At 41.9% G+C, this 17,572-nt stretch overlaps 1 protein-coding gene across 3 annotated transcripts in view; it reads left to right on the top strand.

The window, feature by feature from the left end:
• The window catches only part of FBXO9 (F-box protein 9), a 244,069-nt gene that overhangs the window by 125,794 nt on the left and 100,703 nt on the right, over positions 1-17,572 (top strand). For all 3 annotated transcript variants that reach the window (XM_029595721.1, XM_029595720.1, XM_029595719.1), the window contains one exon: positions 12,216-12,334. In XM_029595721.1, coding sequence (XP_029451581.1) covers positions 12,216-12,334 — 119 coding nt within the window. The remainder of the gene's footprint in view (positions 1-12,215; positions 12,335-17,572) is intronic.

Below are 17,572 nucleotides of genomic sequence, written 5' to 3'. Positions count from 1 at the left end.
TGGTGGCCCCGGACTGGCCAAGAAGACCCTGGTACGCAGACATGAGAAGACTACTGGCAGGGGACCCTCTGCCCCTGCCCCCACACAGGGACCTACTACAAGGCCCCATCCTTCACGAGGATCCAGCTCAATTTTCTCTTACGATCTGGCCATTGAGAGGGCCCGACTGAGGAAGAGGGGATACTCGGGGGCAGTAATAGATACCCTCCTCTGAGCACGCAAGTTCTCCACATCGCTAACATATATTTATTTAACATTTTTATATACCGCAATTCATGTAGCAAAGTTACATATCATTTCGGTTTACATTAAAACAATAACAAGCATATAAGAATGCAATTGCATTACAACAGGGGAGTGAACTAGGATAAGAGAGGACATAAGTATGATAGATGTTAAAATGAGGAAACGAGTAGTTGTTTGGCTTTAATCAAATGCTTGCTCGAATAGCCAGGTTTTTAGTCTCTTTTTGAAAGTGTTCGGGCATTGTTCTTGCCTTAGTTCTGGTGGTATGGAGTTCCATTCTGCGGGGCCTGCTGTGGATAAAGCTCTTTTGTTTAGAGAGGATTTGATGGGTGGAGCGAAGAGAGAGTTTCTATATGCTGTTCTTACCGGTCTGGATGGTATGTGCAGTTGAAAAGGTATATTGAGGTCCAGAGGGATGAGGTTGTGTATGGTTTTGTGTATGATAGTTAATACTTTGTAGGTGATTCTATATTTAATTGGGAGCCAGTGTAGATTTTTCAATACAGGTGTAATATGTTCTCTTTTTTTGGTCTTGGAAACGGAGGAGTGGTCTAATCCGTTTTAGGATTTTTAGTTTAAAGAAACCTTCTTTTGTGGTATTATTAATGAATTTTTTTAGATTTAATTGTTTGTCTAGGATGACCCCAAGGTTTCGGACTTGAGTTGAAAAGGATGGTTGATTGTTGTGAAAGTTGGATATCGTAGGTTTACAGTCTTGTGTTATCAAAAGTATTTCCGTCTTGTTGGTATTGAGAATTAGGTTAAGGCTCATTAGAAGGTTATTGATGGATTGGAGGCATTTGTTCCAGAATTCTAGGGTATTTTGTAGAGAAACTGTGATTGGTAGGAAAATTTGCACATCATCTGCATAGATGTAGTATGTTAGTTTTAGCTTAGTGAGGAGTTGGCAGAGCGGTAGAAGATAAATGTTGAAAAGGGTGGGGGATAGGGAAGAGCCTTGGGGAACTCTTAGAGATGCGCAGACTGGTTGTGATTCATAATTGTTGATTTTGACCTTGTAGAATCTGTTGTGCAAGAAAGACTTGAACCAGTTAAGGACTGTGCCTTTGATTCCGATGTCGGCTAGTCTGTCCATGAGAATTGCGTGGTTTACAGTGTCGAACGCGGCTGATAGATCAAGGAGGATGAGTAAGCCTGGTTGCTTTTTATTAAGATTCCAGAGGATGGTGTCTGTTAAAGAGATTAATAGTGCTTCGGTGTATAAGGATCTGGAGAGTTTTTGAGGCCTGGTGCAAAGATCACAACATCGAACCACACTCCTCTAAAGTCCCAATAATCTTAGAATTCCTACAGAATGGACTCCAGAAGGGCCTGTCCCTCAACTCAATCAAGGTACAGGTGGCAGCGCTGTCATGCTACGGCCCCAGGAACAAGGGCGACAGCATTGCCGCGCACCCGGACATATCAAGATTCCTGAAAGGGGTCAAACACATTCGCCCACCACTAAAGTGGCCAGTGCCCCTGTGGACCCTCAACCTCTTTCTGGAATTCCTAGCTGGACCTGCCTTCAGACCCCTCCGAGGCCTGTCTATCCGTCTACTAACCCTAAAAATGGTGTTCTTGCTGGCCATATGCTCGGCCCGCCGCATTTCAGAACTACAAGCACTGTCCTGCCGTGATCCATTCCTCAGAATCACCCCGGGGACCATCCATCTACGCACGGTCCTATCCTTCCTACCCAAAGTGGTCTCACACTTCCACCTCAACCAAACCATTTCATTACCAACCACGGAAGGTGTGAAGTCGGAAGAAGGCCGGTCTCTACGCCATCTCGACATCGGCAGACTACTTTCCAGATACCTGGAAATGTCAGAAACGGTACGAAAGACGGACCATCTGTTCGTCCTGCACAGCGGGAAGAAGCAAGGGGAAGCGGCCTCACGGGCAACCATCGCCCGCTGGCTCAAAGAAGTCATCAAGGCGGCCTACGTAGAAGCGGGAAAACCACCACCTCTACAGGTCAAGGCCCATTCCACCAGAGCCCAGGCGGTCTCATGGGCAGAAACCAGAATGCTGTCACCTGCCGAGATCTGCAAGGCGGCAACGTGGTCCTCCATCCATACCTTCTCCAGATTCTACCGTCTGGATGTTCAGGCTCGGGAGGACACAGCATTTGCAAGGGCAATCCTTACTGGACCATGGGCAGCCTCCCACCCAGTTCGGGAGTAGCTTTTATACATCCCATTGGTCCTGAGTCCATCTGCTACATGCTAGGAAATGGAGAAATTACTTACCTGATAATTTCGTTTTCCTTAGTGTAGACAGATGGACTCAGCAGCCCGCCCTCTGCTGCCATTACACATGGTCGTTCATCATATCAAGGTAAGCCATGCTTTTACTCATCATAGTGCATCCACCCTGCCGGGTTTCGACGCCTTCCGGTTGAGGACACTGGCGGTCTCCAGCTATAGTCGATCAACCAATTCAATCCAATCAGAATAAACACATTAAGTTAATCAATCGGTCAGTCACACATATATTCACAATGCTTTGCAAGGAAGAATACTGAGAATCTGCACTTCCTGCAGGGGTATATGTACTAGGTGCTGACGTCAGATTGAAATCTGATCAGTCTCCAACTGCTAGCACGAGTACACTATACCCATTGGTCCTGAGTCCATCTGACTACACGAAGGAAAACAAATTTATCAGGTAAGTAATTTCTCCAATTTTGGATATATGAGTAGATAAGTGATGTATTGCCATTGTTATATTATATTGTAAAAAATTGTGATCATGTATTTATGGTGATTTATGATTATTGCACATGTATTAAAAATATAATATAATATTTTCAATAGGGTTTGGATAGAATCTTTGACTTTGTCAATCCAGAACACAAAATCTCTTTGCCAATTCTTTGCTGCATGACCAACTGTTGACTCAGCTTCAGCTCACAGTGGATGGCCTGACATTAGAATTTTCTGTTATAAAGCTAAATTAATTGGGCAGACGGGATGGGCCATACAGACTTTCTGCCATCATATTTCTATGGTTCTTCAGTGATGGCAAAACCATCCAAGTTTTGATGCAGCAAAGAAGCCTCGAACCATGATACCTCCACCACCATGCTTGAAAGTTGGGATTAGATTTTTCTTTGCAAGCTAGTGTTTAGTTTTTGCCAAAAAATGTTTGGTATTATGACCAAAAAATTCAATTTTCTGACTCATCTGTCCAGAAAACATTATCATCCCAGGACAAGCAGGATGCTAGTCCTCACATATGGGTGACATCATTGATGGAGCCCTGATATGGAAAACTTTGTCAAAGTTTCTAGAAACTTTTGACTGGCCCTGTGAGGCCACTGAGCATGCCCAGCATGCCATGATATTCTCTGCCTCAGGGTCTCTCTTCAGTCTTCATTTTTCCGCGCTGCTGTGAGCACCGCGGGGCAAGTAGCCTTGTGAGTTTTTCCTCACAGTATTACCTGACTAAAAAGTCATTTATTTCTCAAGAAATTTTCTCCCATGGGGGATCTCTCTTAGATTTACACCGGCTGGTGTGTAATCGCACTCTCGTTTTTACTCTTGAGTAAAAACTTTTTCACATTTCTTTCCCTCTTTTCATTGACTGCTGTCGACAAAAAAAAAATGGCTTCCGGATTTAAAAAATGTCCGGTTTGTAATCGGACAATAAGAACCTAAGAACATAAGAAAATGCCATACTGGGTCAGACCAAGGGTCCATCAAGCCCAGCATCCTGTTTCCAACAGTGGCCAATCCAGGCCATAAGAACCTGGCAAGTACCCAAAAACTAAGTCTATTCCATGTTACCATTGCTAATGGCAGTGGCTATTCTCTAAGTGAACTTAATAGCAGGTAATGGACTTCTCCTCCAAGAACTTATCCAATCCTTTTTAAAACACAGCTATACTAACTGCACTAACCACATCCTCTGGCAACAAATTCCAGAGTTTAATTGTGCGTTGAGTAAAAAAGAACTTTCTCTGATTAGTTTTAAATGTGCCCCATGCTAACTTCATGGAGTGCCCCCTAGTCTTTCTACTATCCGAAAGAGTAAATAACCGATTCACATCTACCTGTTCTAGACCTCTCATGATTTTAAACACCTCTATCATATCCCACCTCAGTCGTCTCTTCTCCAAGCTGAAAAGTCCTAACCTCTTTATTCTTTCCTCATAGGGGAGATGTTCCATTCCCCTTATCATTTTGGTAGCCCTTCTCTGTACCTTCTCCATCGCAATGTCCATAACAGATCCACACCTCGAGTGTTTTCTCTGTTTAGGAGATAAACATACTACACTTGATCTTAGCCAAAAGGCCTCTCAAACTGCCTTCAGTGTGCAGAGATGACTCCCAAAGGAAGAAAACTTCGAGAAGAGAAGATGGAACATCTTTTTCACCTTCAGCTTCTTCCTTCTCCTTCAACATCAACAAAATCGTCCCCGGTGGGGGTTTCAAAGCAAATTTTGTTGAAAAAACGTCGTCTGGAGGGGTCCGGAGATCATTCATTGTCGACGGCATCGACCAGGTCAGTGATTGCACATCGACCAAAACATCGTCGCAGACATCGGCACATACCGACTCCAGCGACGCCTCTCTCGCCGGAGGAACCGACAGCTAAACGGCTTAAACCTCAGGAAACTCTGCTACCCTCGGCGCCGGGGCCTGTACCTCCATTGGTCGAACCTCCACAGGGCTCTGTGGAGGGAATATCGACGTCTACACCGCCACCGCATTCAGCTGCTCTGCCTGCGCACCAGCTGTGTCGCAGGAATTGTCAGACTTTATCAGACAAGCAGTACTCCAGGCCCTTAAAGAACAGACGCCTATTCTGGCGACTTCGCCGATACCGGTACCCTTACTGATGCCGACGACCCTGTCGTTGCCGGTACTGATGCCGACGATTCCATCGATGCAGTTACCTACACCGATTCCAGTTCAGGTGACGCCGGCACGACCACCGAAGATACAGACGCCATCGTCTATTCCGGCGTAGACACCATCGATGCCAATCTCACCGGGGGACCCGGGACATCCAGAACTGGCACTCTATCAACTTATAATGAAAAGATTTGATGAGGTGGTCGGTGCTCTTCCTTCCAAACCTAGGAAAGAACACCCTGAGGAGTCACCCTTTGATGACCCACAACAAAGTCCATCAGGGCTCCCTCGGCTGCCTAGAACCTCTCCAATTTCTCCACCTAGACAAGATCCATATGATACTTGGAGTGATACACACTCAGATACTTCATCTGAAGCTTTCATGTCGGATCCTTCACCCCCAGCTCCAAGGAAAAAATCTCCACCAGAAGATTTATCATTCACAACTTTTATCCAGGAAATGGCTGACACCATACCTTTCACTTTGGTCACAGAGGAGGACGTAAGGCAACAAACATTGGAGGTTCTCCAATTTGTAGACCCTCCAAAGCAAGTGGTAGCCATACCTGTCCATGATGTCCTTCTGGACTTACAACATCGGATTTGGGAACATCCATGCTCAATGCCTGCTGTTAACAAAAGAATGGACACTACATATTTGGTGCAGTCTATTCCTGGCTTCCAAAAATCACAGCTTCCCCACCAGTCAGTAGTGGTAGAGTCTGCGCAAAAGAAATCCAAGAGGATAAGGCCACATTCCTCAAATCCCCCAGGTAAAAATCACAGATTCTTGGATTCCCTGGGGCGAAAGGTCTATCAAGGAGCCATGTTAAATTCTAGGATATCTTCATATCAATTATACATGACTCAGTACCAAAGAAATCTGTGGAAGCAGATGCAGGACTTTATACCACCACTTCCATCACAACATCAGGAAGCAGCCCATGCAATTATCCACAAAGGGCTGGAGGCTAGCAAGCACGAGGTCCGTGCTGCCTATGACTGCTTCGAGACAGCATCTAGAGTGGCTGCATCAGGTATAAGTGCAAGACGTCGGGCTTGGCTTAAAGCCTCGGACCTCAGGCCTGAAGTTCAGGACAAATTGGTCAACCTCCCATGTCTTGGAGATAACCTCTTCGGATCCAAAATACAAGATGCTGTTGCTCTATTAAAGGAGCACACGGAAACCCTGCGACAGCTTTAATCAATTCCGCAGGATCCACCTTCTCAGCCATCTCGAAAGCCTCAAAGGAAAGATCCTAGAAGACACTTCTACCGGCAGAGGCGGTACTACCCTCCAACAGCTAGGAGCAGATCTTCTAGGCCGCAACAAAGGCCTCAACCCAGACAACCTAGGGCGACTAGGCCTCAACCTCCGCCACAGACGGGACTGGCTGCTGGCTTTTGAGGCCTTCCCCAGAGACCGATGCCATCTCTCCAATCCTTATCCAGAGCTTCCGGTAGGAGGTAGAGTATCCTCCTTTTACAACCATTGGGTTCAAATAACAGACCAATGGGTACTTGCAATAATATCTCGGTTACCAACTCAACTTCCTCTCAATTCCAACAGATTCTCCTCCGAGACCTCTTTTTCTAAGCGAAAATCACATAATCCAATTGCAAGTAGAATTATCCACCCTTCTGAGAGCCAGAGCTGTAGAATCAGTGCCCCGGACTCAGCAGGGCAGACAATTCTATTCCCATTATTTCCTCATTCCAAAGAAAACCGGAGGCATCAACATTTCCAATACAGAGAACTACCATTCGGTTTTGCCTCTGCTCCCAGAGTATTCACCAAATGTCTGGCAGTAATAGCAGCACATTTGCACAAGGAAAGTGTACATGTCTTCCCATACCTAGACGACTGGCTCATCAGAAGTCAATCTCAACAAGGAGCTCTGGCTTCTCTCAGTCGAACAATTACTCTACTTCACTCCATGGGTTTTCTCATCAATTATCAAAAGTCCCATCTCATTCCATCTCACCTGCTTTCAATTCATCGGAGCAGAATTAAACACCATCCTCTCAAAGGCCTTTCTACCCGAGGATCGGGCAGAGACACTTTCCCTATTGGCAAACTCGCTACGTTCAAAGAAACCAGCAACAGCTCATCAGTTTCTAACCTTACTAGGCCACATGGCCTCCACAGTGCATGTTACTCCTATGGCGCGGTTAGCCATGAGGGTAACTCAATGGACATTATGATCACAATGGATCCAAGCCATTCAACCACTGTATTCTCCAATTCAAGTAACCCACCAGCTACGTTCCTCTCTACTTTGGTGGGCGAACATGGACAATTTGCGCAAGGGCCTACCCTTCCAACAACCAGTCCCACAAATAACGTGGGACAAATAACAAATAATGCATCCACTTTGTTTGTGAGCTCCCCAACCCAATCTCCAAACCCAGGGTACTGGGACAAAACTCGAAGCAACATTTCACATCAATTTCCTGGAACTTCGAGCTATACATTATGCGCTGCATGCATTCAAGGACTGCCTTTCACAAAGACTGTTTTGATCCAAACGGACAACACAGCAGCCATGTGGTACATCAACAAACAAGGAGGTACGGGCTCGTATCTCCTTTGTCAAGAAGCTGCACAGATTTGGGACTGGGCCCTAACACACTCAATGTTTCTCCGGGCCACTTATCTGGCAGGCATTCACAATGTAGTGGCGGATCGACTCAGTCGTCAGTTCCAGCCACACGAGTGGTCCCTGGATCCCTTAATAACGACCAGGATATTTCAAAGTTGGGGACAACCAACAATAGACCTCTTTGCGTCACACCAGAATCACAAAGTGGACAGATTCTGTTCTCTACAAAAACAGAAAAACCAGCCAGCTAAGGATGCCTTTGCTCACCCTTGGAACTCAGGTCTTCTATACACGTATCCTTCGATACCGCTCATAACCAAAACTCTAGTGAAGCTACAACAGGACAAGGGGTCCATGATACTCATAGCCCCGTATTGGCCTTGACAAGTATGGTTTCCCACACTTCTAGACCTCTCCATCAGGGATCCCATTCGCCTGGGTGTAGCTCCCAATCTCATAACTCAGGATCAGTGTCTGTTGCGCCATCCCAATCTTCAATCCCTGACAGCATGGATGTTGAAAGCTTTATTTTACAACCACTCAATCTTTCAACCAATGTATCTCAAGTGCTTATAGCTTCACGTAAACCTTCAACACGGAAGAACTATTCTTCGAAATGGAAATGATTTACTTTGTGGTGCAGCCAAAAGAATATAGATCCTTTCACCTGCCCCACAACTTCTCTACTAGACTACTTATACCATCTTTCAGACTCTGGTCTCCAGACTTCATCTGTAAGAGTCCATTTAAGTGCAATCTCAGCTTACCATAACAGGATGGGAGATGCACCAATATCCATACAGCCTCTTGTCAGCAGGTTTATGAGAGGTTTAACTCAACTTAAACCACCAATTCAGCCACCAGTCACAGAATGGGACCTGAATCTGGTCCTAACAAGACTCATGCGTTCTCCTTTCGAACCCATGAATTCCTGTGATTTTAAATTTCTCACATGGAAGACTATCTTCCTCATAGCCATTACATCGGCTAGAAGGGTTAGTGAGTTACAAGCACTTGTCACGTACTCACCCTACACAAAGTTCCTACATGAGAGTGGTTCTCCGAACACATCCAAAATTCCTCCCCAAGGTAGTTACGGAATTCCACTTGAACCAATCCATAGTTTTACCCACATTCTTTCCAAGGCCTCATTCACACCAAGGAGAACGGGCCTTACATACCTTGGACTGTAAGCGTGCGCTAGCTTTTTACTTAGACCGCACTGCAGTCCACAGGAAATCCACTCAGCTCTTTGTATCTTATGATCCAAACAAACCGGGTAAAGCAGTGGGTAAACATACTCTATCCAACTGGTTAGCAGATTGCATACAGTTTTGCTATGAAAAAGCAGGCCTTCCTCTCCAAGGGTGAGTAAAAATGCATTCAGTAAGAGCAATGTCAACCTCAGTTGCACACTATCGTTCAGTGCCAATTCTTGACATATGTAAAGCAGCAACATGGAGTTCGCTTCATACCTTTGCAGCTCATTACTGTTTTGGACAAGCAAGGACGACAAGATTCAGCCTATGGGACAATCTGTCTTAAAGAACTTGTTTCCAGTTTAATCCCAACTCCTCCTACATCCAATCTGCTGTGATCTTCGGCTGCCTCATTTTCAACAACAATACATTCTGTTGCTTCACTACAAATGACTCAGCCTCTAGCTTGCTAATCACCCATATGTGAGGACTAGCATCCTGCTTGTCCTGGGATAAAGCAAAATTGCTTACCTTGTAATAGGTAAGCAATAGGACAGCAGGATGTAGTTCTCACAAGAACCCACCTGCCACCCCACGGAGTTGGGTCCAATACATTTTATTATTTTATTTTTGCTAAAGCTTATTGCTGCATACGAGACTGAAGCGAGACCCCTGTGGCAGAGAATATCATGGTATGCTCAGTGGCCTCACAGGGCCAGTCAAAAGTTTCTAGAAACTTTGACAACATTTTTTCCGTACCAGGGCTCCATCAATGATGTCACCCATATGTGAGGACTACATCCTGCTGTCCTGGGATAACACCTATTACAAGGTAAGCAATTTTGCTTTTTAGAAGTCTTCTGGTCATCCAGATGCTCTTTGGCAACCTGAAGTGGGTAATAGTGCTCTTTTTAGAGAGCAGTGGTTTCTTCCTAACTGTCCTCCCATGAATACCATTCCCATTCAATATTCTTTGATTGTTGGTGCACAAACTCTCATATCATTCACAGCAAGAGAAGTCTGCAAATCTTTAGATGTTAGACTGGGGTTCTTTGTGATTTCGTGGCTTGCTCTTAGGGTGATCTTGGCAGGATGACTGCTCCTTTCATCTTTTTCCATTTATAAACTGACAGGGGATGGATAGAGCCCCTAATGTTTGAAATGGTCTTGTGACCTTGCTCAGATAGATGAGCATCAACTACTTTTTTTTTTATAGGTCCTCTGAAATTTCTTTTGTTTGTGGAATGATGAGTTCCTACTAATTTCTATGGTGAAGACCAAACTCAAAACCAGTTAGACCTTTATATATAATAGAATGCCCAAATTCATTCATGCAAATTTACTCTGCAGGGTGGTTTACTTGTTACCCAATTAAGCATCTGATTCTAATAGCGAATTGTGCTAGTAGTTCACTTCACACACTGATTTTGAATCACTTATTGTTCTGCTTTGACAATTATTATGCTTAAAGAAACACAGAATTGTATAATTTATATCTTTTTTTTGTATAAGAAAAGACTAGTCTCAGTTAAAGTATCATGATTAGAACTTGTAATTCCCATTATTAAACTTGTGGTTTACAATCTTTTTCTGAGCACTGTATGTCTTGGTGTAATAGGAAATAAATCGAAGTGTGGATGCAGATTTGCCTATCATACTAATTACCTTTCCAGGTACTAGCCTATTTTCTTATCCTATTCTAGGCTTACAGAATGGGGGAGGGGATGGGGAGATTATTTTCTGTCGATCTGTTTAGTGTATTTGTATTTGGGGTAAAAAAAAATAGATGGCATCCTCTTCATATTGTGTATTTGAACTTTTTAAAATTATTGTGGTTATCTTTAATAAAGAATTTAATTAAAAAAAAAAAAAAAGTGTGGTTTTAAAATGCCTGCATGGTTCAGGTGTTTTGTAAGGCCACGGGGTTGGTAGCCAAGTGCTTGCAACACCAAAGAAAGGTTGACAGAAGCTCATAATTGGTTAGAGAACATTAGAAAAGTAATTCCTAGAATTTAATGTAGTGTATTGACAATTATTTTAATAAATCTGCTGCCAGTAGATTAAGTATCATATGAACTAGAAAATCATATCCAGGGGAAAAATGTTGCAGGCTTAGGTATCTCATGCCTAGTATTTTTCTATCTTTGTTTAACGTATTGGTAACTGACTGAAATAGATTTACAGTGCATTTCAGATACTGATAAAACTTTGCTAACTACTCTGTGTGCTGCTAGTGCTTTAGGTTTATGCTGCCTCTGATTTACTGAAGTCGAGGGCTTGGCAATGTCATTCTGAAGGGATGGGGCCATTTGAAATGACGTGTGCCACTTGCATTGCTGGAAGTTTAAAAAAGATTTTGCGTTTTTTACCTAACCTTTTGGGAATTTTCCAATCAGAAAAACTATTCAGTGACACCAGAGTTTCTGCATTTAATGAAATACAAAGTAACTTTTATGTTCTGCTTTGTATTCAAAGCCCCAAGCTGCCACTGCAATAGGATCAGCAAAAGTGCTGAAGAGCCATTCTGACCAAATACAATTTCCCCTGTGATCTTTCTACCTTGTGGAAGTAAGCAGTAGGTGTAGTTTGTCTTGTGCTGCATTTGGTAGCCTAGAGCAGTAGTGGGCAATTCTGATCTTCATAGTTCAAAAACTGGTCTTGTTTTCTGGCCAGCCCATCATGAAATAGGTATGAGAGATGCAAACATCCCCTGCATTTTCATTAGTTGGCTGTAGATATGATGATTTAAAAAGTTTCTCTAAATTGTGTATATTTTGAAAACTTGGCTGATCTGAGGCCTTCGAACTGGATTTGCCTACCATTGACATAAAGCATGATGGAAATGACCCACTAACCAGCTACTTGTGTTGCTGTATAAAATCATGACCCTGAAAATATTGTATGGGGATATGTCGCTTGGATGTGTTCTTACCGTGGCTCTGAAGGCCACCGCACACTACTTGGAAAGGCATATTTCATACAGCCTTTGGTTTAATAGACAGTATTGATCCCTCCACACAGTTATCTTTGTAAATATTTTCTTTATAGCTGAGAAAATGGGACTATTTTCCCCCAAGACTTTGGAGCTCTGGGAAGTGGTAATTCTCTTAGGAAAGTTTGGGCAGTGTACCTTGTGGTCTCATCGTTCAAATTGTGTGTACAATTTCCTCTGGAGTTCTACAAGTATCTGAGACCCGCAGCCTAGTCAGACCACATCAAGTAACTCGTCACTGTACAACAGTAGCTACTAGGTTTTTCTGTTGCTATTCAATTTGACCTTCAATTTTTTTTCTTTCTTCAAGGGATCCTGAAATCTGGCGTCTGGCTTGCTTGAAGATCTGGGGCAGGAACTGTAATAAGTTGGTCCCATATAACACGTGGCGTCAGATGTTTTTAGAACGGCCACGTGTACGGTTTGATGGTACGTTGTAGAAATTATGAACTAAAATGTTTAGCTACAATAACTCAACTGGAGGCTGGAAGCTAATCTGTTTGTTATGGTGCAGATTAAGGGTGGCCTTCCTTTGGGGATCTACCACGTTCTCATCATAGAGCTAGCATGCAGGAGCCTCTCTTGTCAGTGCTTTTGCCTCAGAAAACTCTCTGAAAGGCAGAGGCGCTTTAAAAGAAAAGAATCTGCTCTGGAGTGCTTCATGCACCTCTCCATCCATCTGGTACCTCTGGCATGAACCCACTACTGCTGTCTACAGTGTTGCATGAAATGTCATTTGTGCTGGGTTTCTACACTCCTCCAAGTCTTCTGCCACAGTGTAGGAATAGGGTTCACACTGATGCCAAAGGAGTTTATGCTACTATCGATTCTAATGCCAGAACTGGCATTAATGCAGATGTTAGTACTGACACATTTGCCACTGACACCATAGTCTCTGTCATCCAAGGGTTGTTTCATGGATGTTCATCGCAAGTCCTAATGAGAAAAATAGGAAGAGCAGAAGTATTGGAAAATTAAATGTAACATAATTAGGCAAGTGATAATTTGAGGAGAGACTGCCAAACAGTGTTAAACAGATAGATAATAGATAAATATTTTCAAGTACATCAGATGCAAGAAGTCTGCAAGAGAATCTGACCATTAGACAACCAGGAGTAAATAGAGGCCCTTCGGGGGGGGGGGGGAAATAAGACTATTATAGAAAATCTAAACTGAAACATGACAGCAGAAAAAGATCATATGGCTAATCTAATCTGCCCATCCACACCAGCTACTCTCCTGTACAATCCCTATCACTCATATCACCTGTGCTTGTCTTGACGCTTTCTTGAATTCATTTACTATCCTGGTCTCTCACCTCCACTGGAAGAATATTCTATGCATCCACTACCCTTTCTCTAAAGTATTTCCTCAAATTACTCGCGTTTACCCCCGTTCACCCTCATCCATGACCACTTGTTCAAGAACCTCCTTTCTGTTGAAAGAGGTCCCTCTCCTGTGCATTGATGTCTTGGAGGTATTTAAATTTCTCTCTCCCCTTTCCCACCTTTCTTCTAGGCTACACATGTTTAGAACTTTCTGTCCCCATTTGCTTTATAATGAAGATCACTGACCATTTTAGTAGTCGCTCTCTGGACTAGTTCCCTCTGATTTATACTCCTTTTTTGAAGGTGCAGACCTAAGGGCCCTAAACAGATTTCTCATAAAAGAAAAGTTCAAAATACTTACTATGAGCATCTTAGTACCTCTTCTAAATAAAGGAGACTCTCTGGATTTGAAGGAATCCTGTATTCTCACTGAAACACCCAAGTTAACATAAGACTATTAGAAGTGCCATGCTGGATCAGACCAAGGTCAATTGAGCCTAGCATCCTGGCTGACAGTGGTCAGTTTGGATCACAAGTACCCGTGAGATCCCAAATAGTTGATCTATTATATTCCCAGGTCTCCTGGATAATAGTTGTTTCTAGACTTTTCCTTCAGAAAAAGTCTGATCCACTTTTGAACCCCACTATTAGTTATCTTGACTATATCCTCTGCAATAGATTACATAGCTTGATTGTGTGCTGAGTGAAAATAGTTCCAACCATTTGTTTTAAATAGTTCCAATCATTTGTTTTAACTTTAATTATAGTTACCGTTCCTTGTAAAGGCCCTGCCTATTAGTTTTTAGTTAATTGTAAACCGATACGATGTGCAAACGGTTGTCGGTATATAAAAAATGTTAAATAAAATAAATCTGCTAGTTTCATGGAGTATCCCCTAGTCCTAGTGTTTGAAAAGGTAAATAACTGTTCCTATTTATCCACTCCACTCTACTCTACCCATGATTTAATATATCTCAATAATATCCTCTCTGTTTCTAAGAATCCTAATCTGTTTAGCCTTTCTCCATAAGGAGTTTTTCCATCCCCTTAAAGTGTGTTAAAATCAACATATATACATTTTATGCAATATATATATAAAAAAAAAAAACCCATACAAATCCATCACATTAAAAATAAATTACAAAATACCCCTACGTCCCAAAAGAAACACAAGAAAAACACAAAAAATACCCTATAAACCCCACTCCCATCTTACAAAAAAACCCCCAAAATTTAAAAAATACTTTATGCAAACTGTTGATATTTAGATATGTGAACATGTAATATGCACATCGTGAATCATTTGGTTTTCTTTATATAATGTTTGTATAAGAAATATTCTTTGAATGTAAAATTTTCAATAGAGATTAGATTTGGAATAAAGTGTTTGTTTTTATGTATTTTTTTTTAATAAAGTGTTTGTACACTTTCCCTATTTTTTTAGTGCTTTGTAATATATTTGTGGGTTTATTTTGATTTAACCAGATTAACATTTACCAGATTGGAACTATTTATGTGGTTAGTAATTTTGGTTTGAAGAGCAGCTTCTTCCATTTTGCCTGGCAATAATGTCTGGCTCACTGGTCTGTTTCCCAAATCATCCCTGGAGCCTTTTTAAAATTGGCATTGATGGGCCACCCTCCAGAAATGGGTTTGCAATTTCATGTTTTAGTTGCTTCAAAATTCTCTGGAGTGAATACCATCTGGTCCCAGTGAATATTTTGTTTTTGTTTGTCAGTCTGATTTATTACAGTCTTCAGCTTTTCACAGTGATTTTGTTTAGTCGCTCAGTCATTATTGTAGAAAAATGTTTCTAGTGAGGATATGACCCCAGCATCCTCAATAGACACAGAGGCAAAGAATTAAATGTCTTTCTGCTATTCCCTTGACCTCCCTGTGCATTCCTTTTACTCCTCTGTTATCTAGTGGCCCAATTGACTCCCTCACAGGTATTTGCTTCAAATGTACTTGAAAAAGTTACCACCACTTATTTTTACCTCTGTGGCAAGCTTTTTTTTTCAAATTCTCTTAGCCTGCTTATTTTATTATTTATTTTTTTTTTACATCTAACTTGCTAGTGCTTATGCTCTTGCCTGTTTTCATAATTTGGGGCTGCTTTCCATTTTTTGCAAGATACCCAAGATAATGCTTCCTGCAACTTTTTAACCTTATGAATCACTGCTTTTAGGGGGGTTTTTTTGTTTTTTTTTCTAACAAATTTCCTCATATTATCATAGTCCCTTTTTTTTTTTTTATATCTATGCTTCTGTAGTGGCTTTCCTTCATATTTGTCTTCCAGTTATTGTCAAATTTAATTATATTATGGTCACAGTTACCAAGTGGATATATACCACCTTTTATCTCTTGCACAAAATCCTGCATTCCACTCAGAGCTAGATCTAATGTTCTCACTTTCATTGATTCCATGACCAACAGTATGAAGCAGTCATTGACGGAATCTAGGGGCTTTGTCTCCCTTGCATGTCCTGATGTGACATTTACCCTCCTATTATTATTGTGCTCCACATTTTACTAGCCAGTCTAGTCTGTTAGCATTTTATAGTCTGTTTCTTCATCTTGGTTAGGCAGGCACATGGCATATCCCCACTATTATATTCTTCCCTTTTACCCTTGGAATTTCTATCCATAAGGATTCCAGAATGAGGTTTGTTTCTAGCAAAACTTTCATCCTGCTTAACTCTGCCATTCTTAAAATGTCTCCAGTATTCTGTCCTGTCATTTTGATATAATTTGTACTCTTAGTTTCCCATTGGTTGTCTATTTCCACCAGGTCTCTGAAATGCCTATTATGTTATATTTTCTTTGAGCGCAATACAATGTAACTGTCGAATCTTATAGAGGCTCATGTCTTTTTGAAACAAGTAGTCAAGGGTATTTTTATTTATTTAAAAAGCATTTGTATACCGTTTTTTTAAAAAATAGATTTTGTCAAAAACGGTTCACAGAATAAAAACAAAGGTAAAATAATCAAAATAAAATAGAATTTTTAAACTTTACATAAAATAGACAATGGCTAGACAGGGCGCTAGTATTTAAGGCTTTAAAAAAAAAATAAAGTTTGGAGCCATGGGCTTATTATTTTTGGGGAAAAAGGGAACAGAGGGGGTAGGGAAAAAGTACAATGTAGAGATTGTATGATAATAAAGGGAAAAGAAGGAGGATATGTTAATTGGAGGTGTATGAGTAGGTATATTGAAGTTATAAATAGCATAAATGGAGGTTGTAGAGGGTGTAGTTGAGTTTGTGAGTGTAGGTTAGATATTGGTGAATGAATTTAGTTAGATGAAGTGTTAAATGCAAGTTGAAAAAGATAGGTTTTGAGAGATTTTTTGAAATGAGAAGGATTGGATATTAAGCGGAGATGGTTTGGTAAAGAATTCCAGAGTATTGGACCGGCTATTGAAAAGGCTCTCTTTCTGGTGAGGTCTAATCTGGCTTGTTTAGGAGAAGGGATATCTAGTAAATTTTGGTTAAGTGATCTTAGGTGTACCTATCACATACAGGCAATGAATCCATATGCAGCACCATTCCAATTCTGAAATTACAGGGGTTCATTATCAACTACCCCAGCCCAATTTCTGCCCAACGTATCAAGTGGAATTTAAGGGGGCTGTACTTACATGCAAGTTGAAGGGTATGGAATGGCTCCCATGTGAAGAAAGGCTTAACAGTTTAGGGCTAGGCTCTTCATGGTGAAGAGATGACTGAGAAGGGTATATGATAGAGGCTTATAAAACCATTAGGGGGTTCAACAAGTTAATTATTTCATGGCGAGTCCCCTAGTCCTATTATTTGAAAGGGTATATAACTGTTCCCTAAGTGGTGATAGATTTGAAACAGATTTAAGACATTATCCCAGGACAAGCAGGATGCTAGTCCTCACATATGGGTGACGTCAGTAACTGAGCCCTAGTGCGGGAAAAACTTCTGTCAAAGTTTCTAGAAACTTTTGACTGGCCCTGTGAGGCCACTGAGCATGCCCAGCATGCCATGATATTCTCTGCCACAGGGGTCTCTCTCTAGTCTTCGTTTTTCTGCGCTGCTGTCAGCATCACGGTCACCGGAGCCCTCTGAGATTACTCTCAGTTTTTGACTTAAAAAAGTCAGTTTTTCATAATCTCTCCCTCATGGGATCTCACTCGTTCTCATTCTTCACCGGCTGGTGAAGTAATATAGCGTTTTCTTTAAAACGCTTTTGAATTTCCTCAGTCATCGACGGCTGTCAGTGACACCATGGCATCGGGATTCAAAAAATGCCCGACTTGTAATCGCACAATGTCTGTTACAAATCCGCATCTAGAATGCGTACGCTGCTTGG

This window comes from Rhinatrema bivittatum, chromosome 3 (genome assembly GCF_901001135.1).
Source record: "Rhinatrema bivittatum chromosome 3, aRhiBiv1.1, whole genome shotgun sequence".
Taxonomy (NCBI): domain Eukaryota; kingdom Metazoa; phylum Chordata; class Amphibia; order Gymnophiona; family Rhinatrematidae; genus Rhinatrema; species Rhinatrema bivittatum.
Note: the sequence above shows the minus strand (reverse complement) of the source record. Positions and strands in the feature narration are given on the sequence as shown.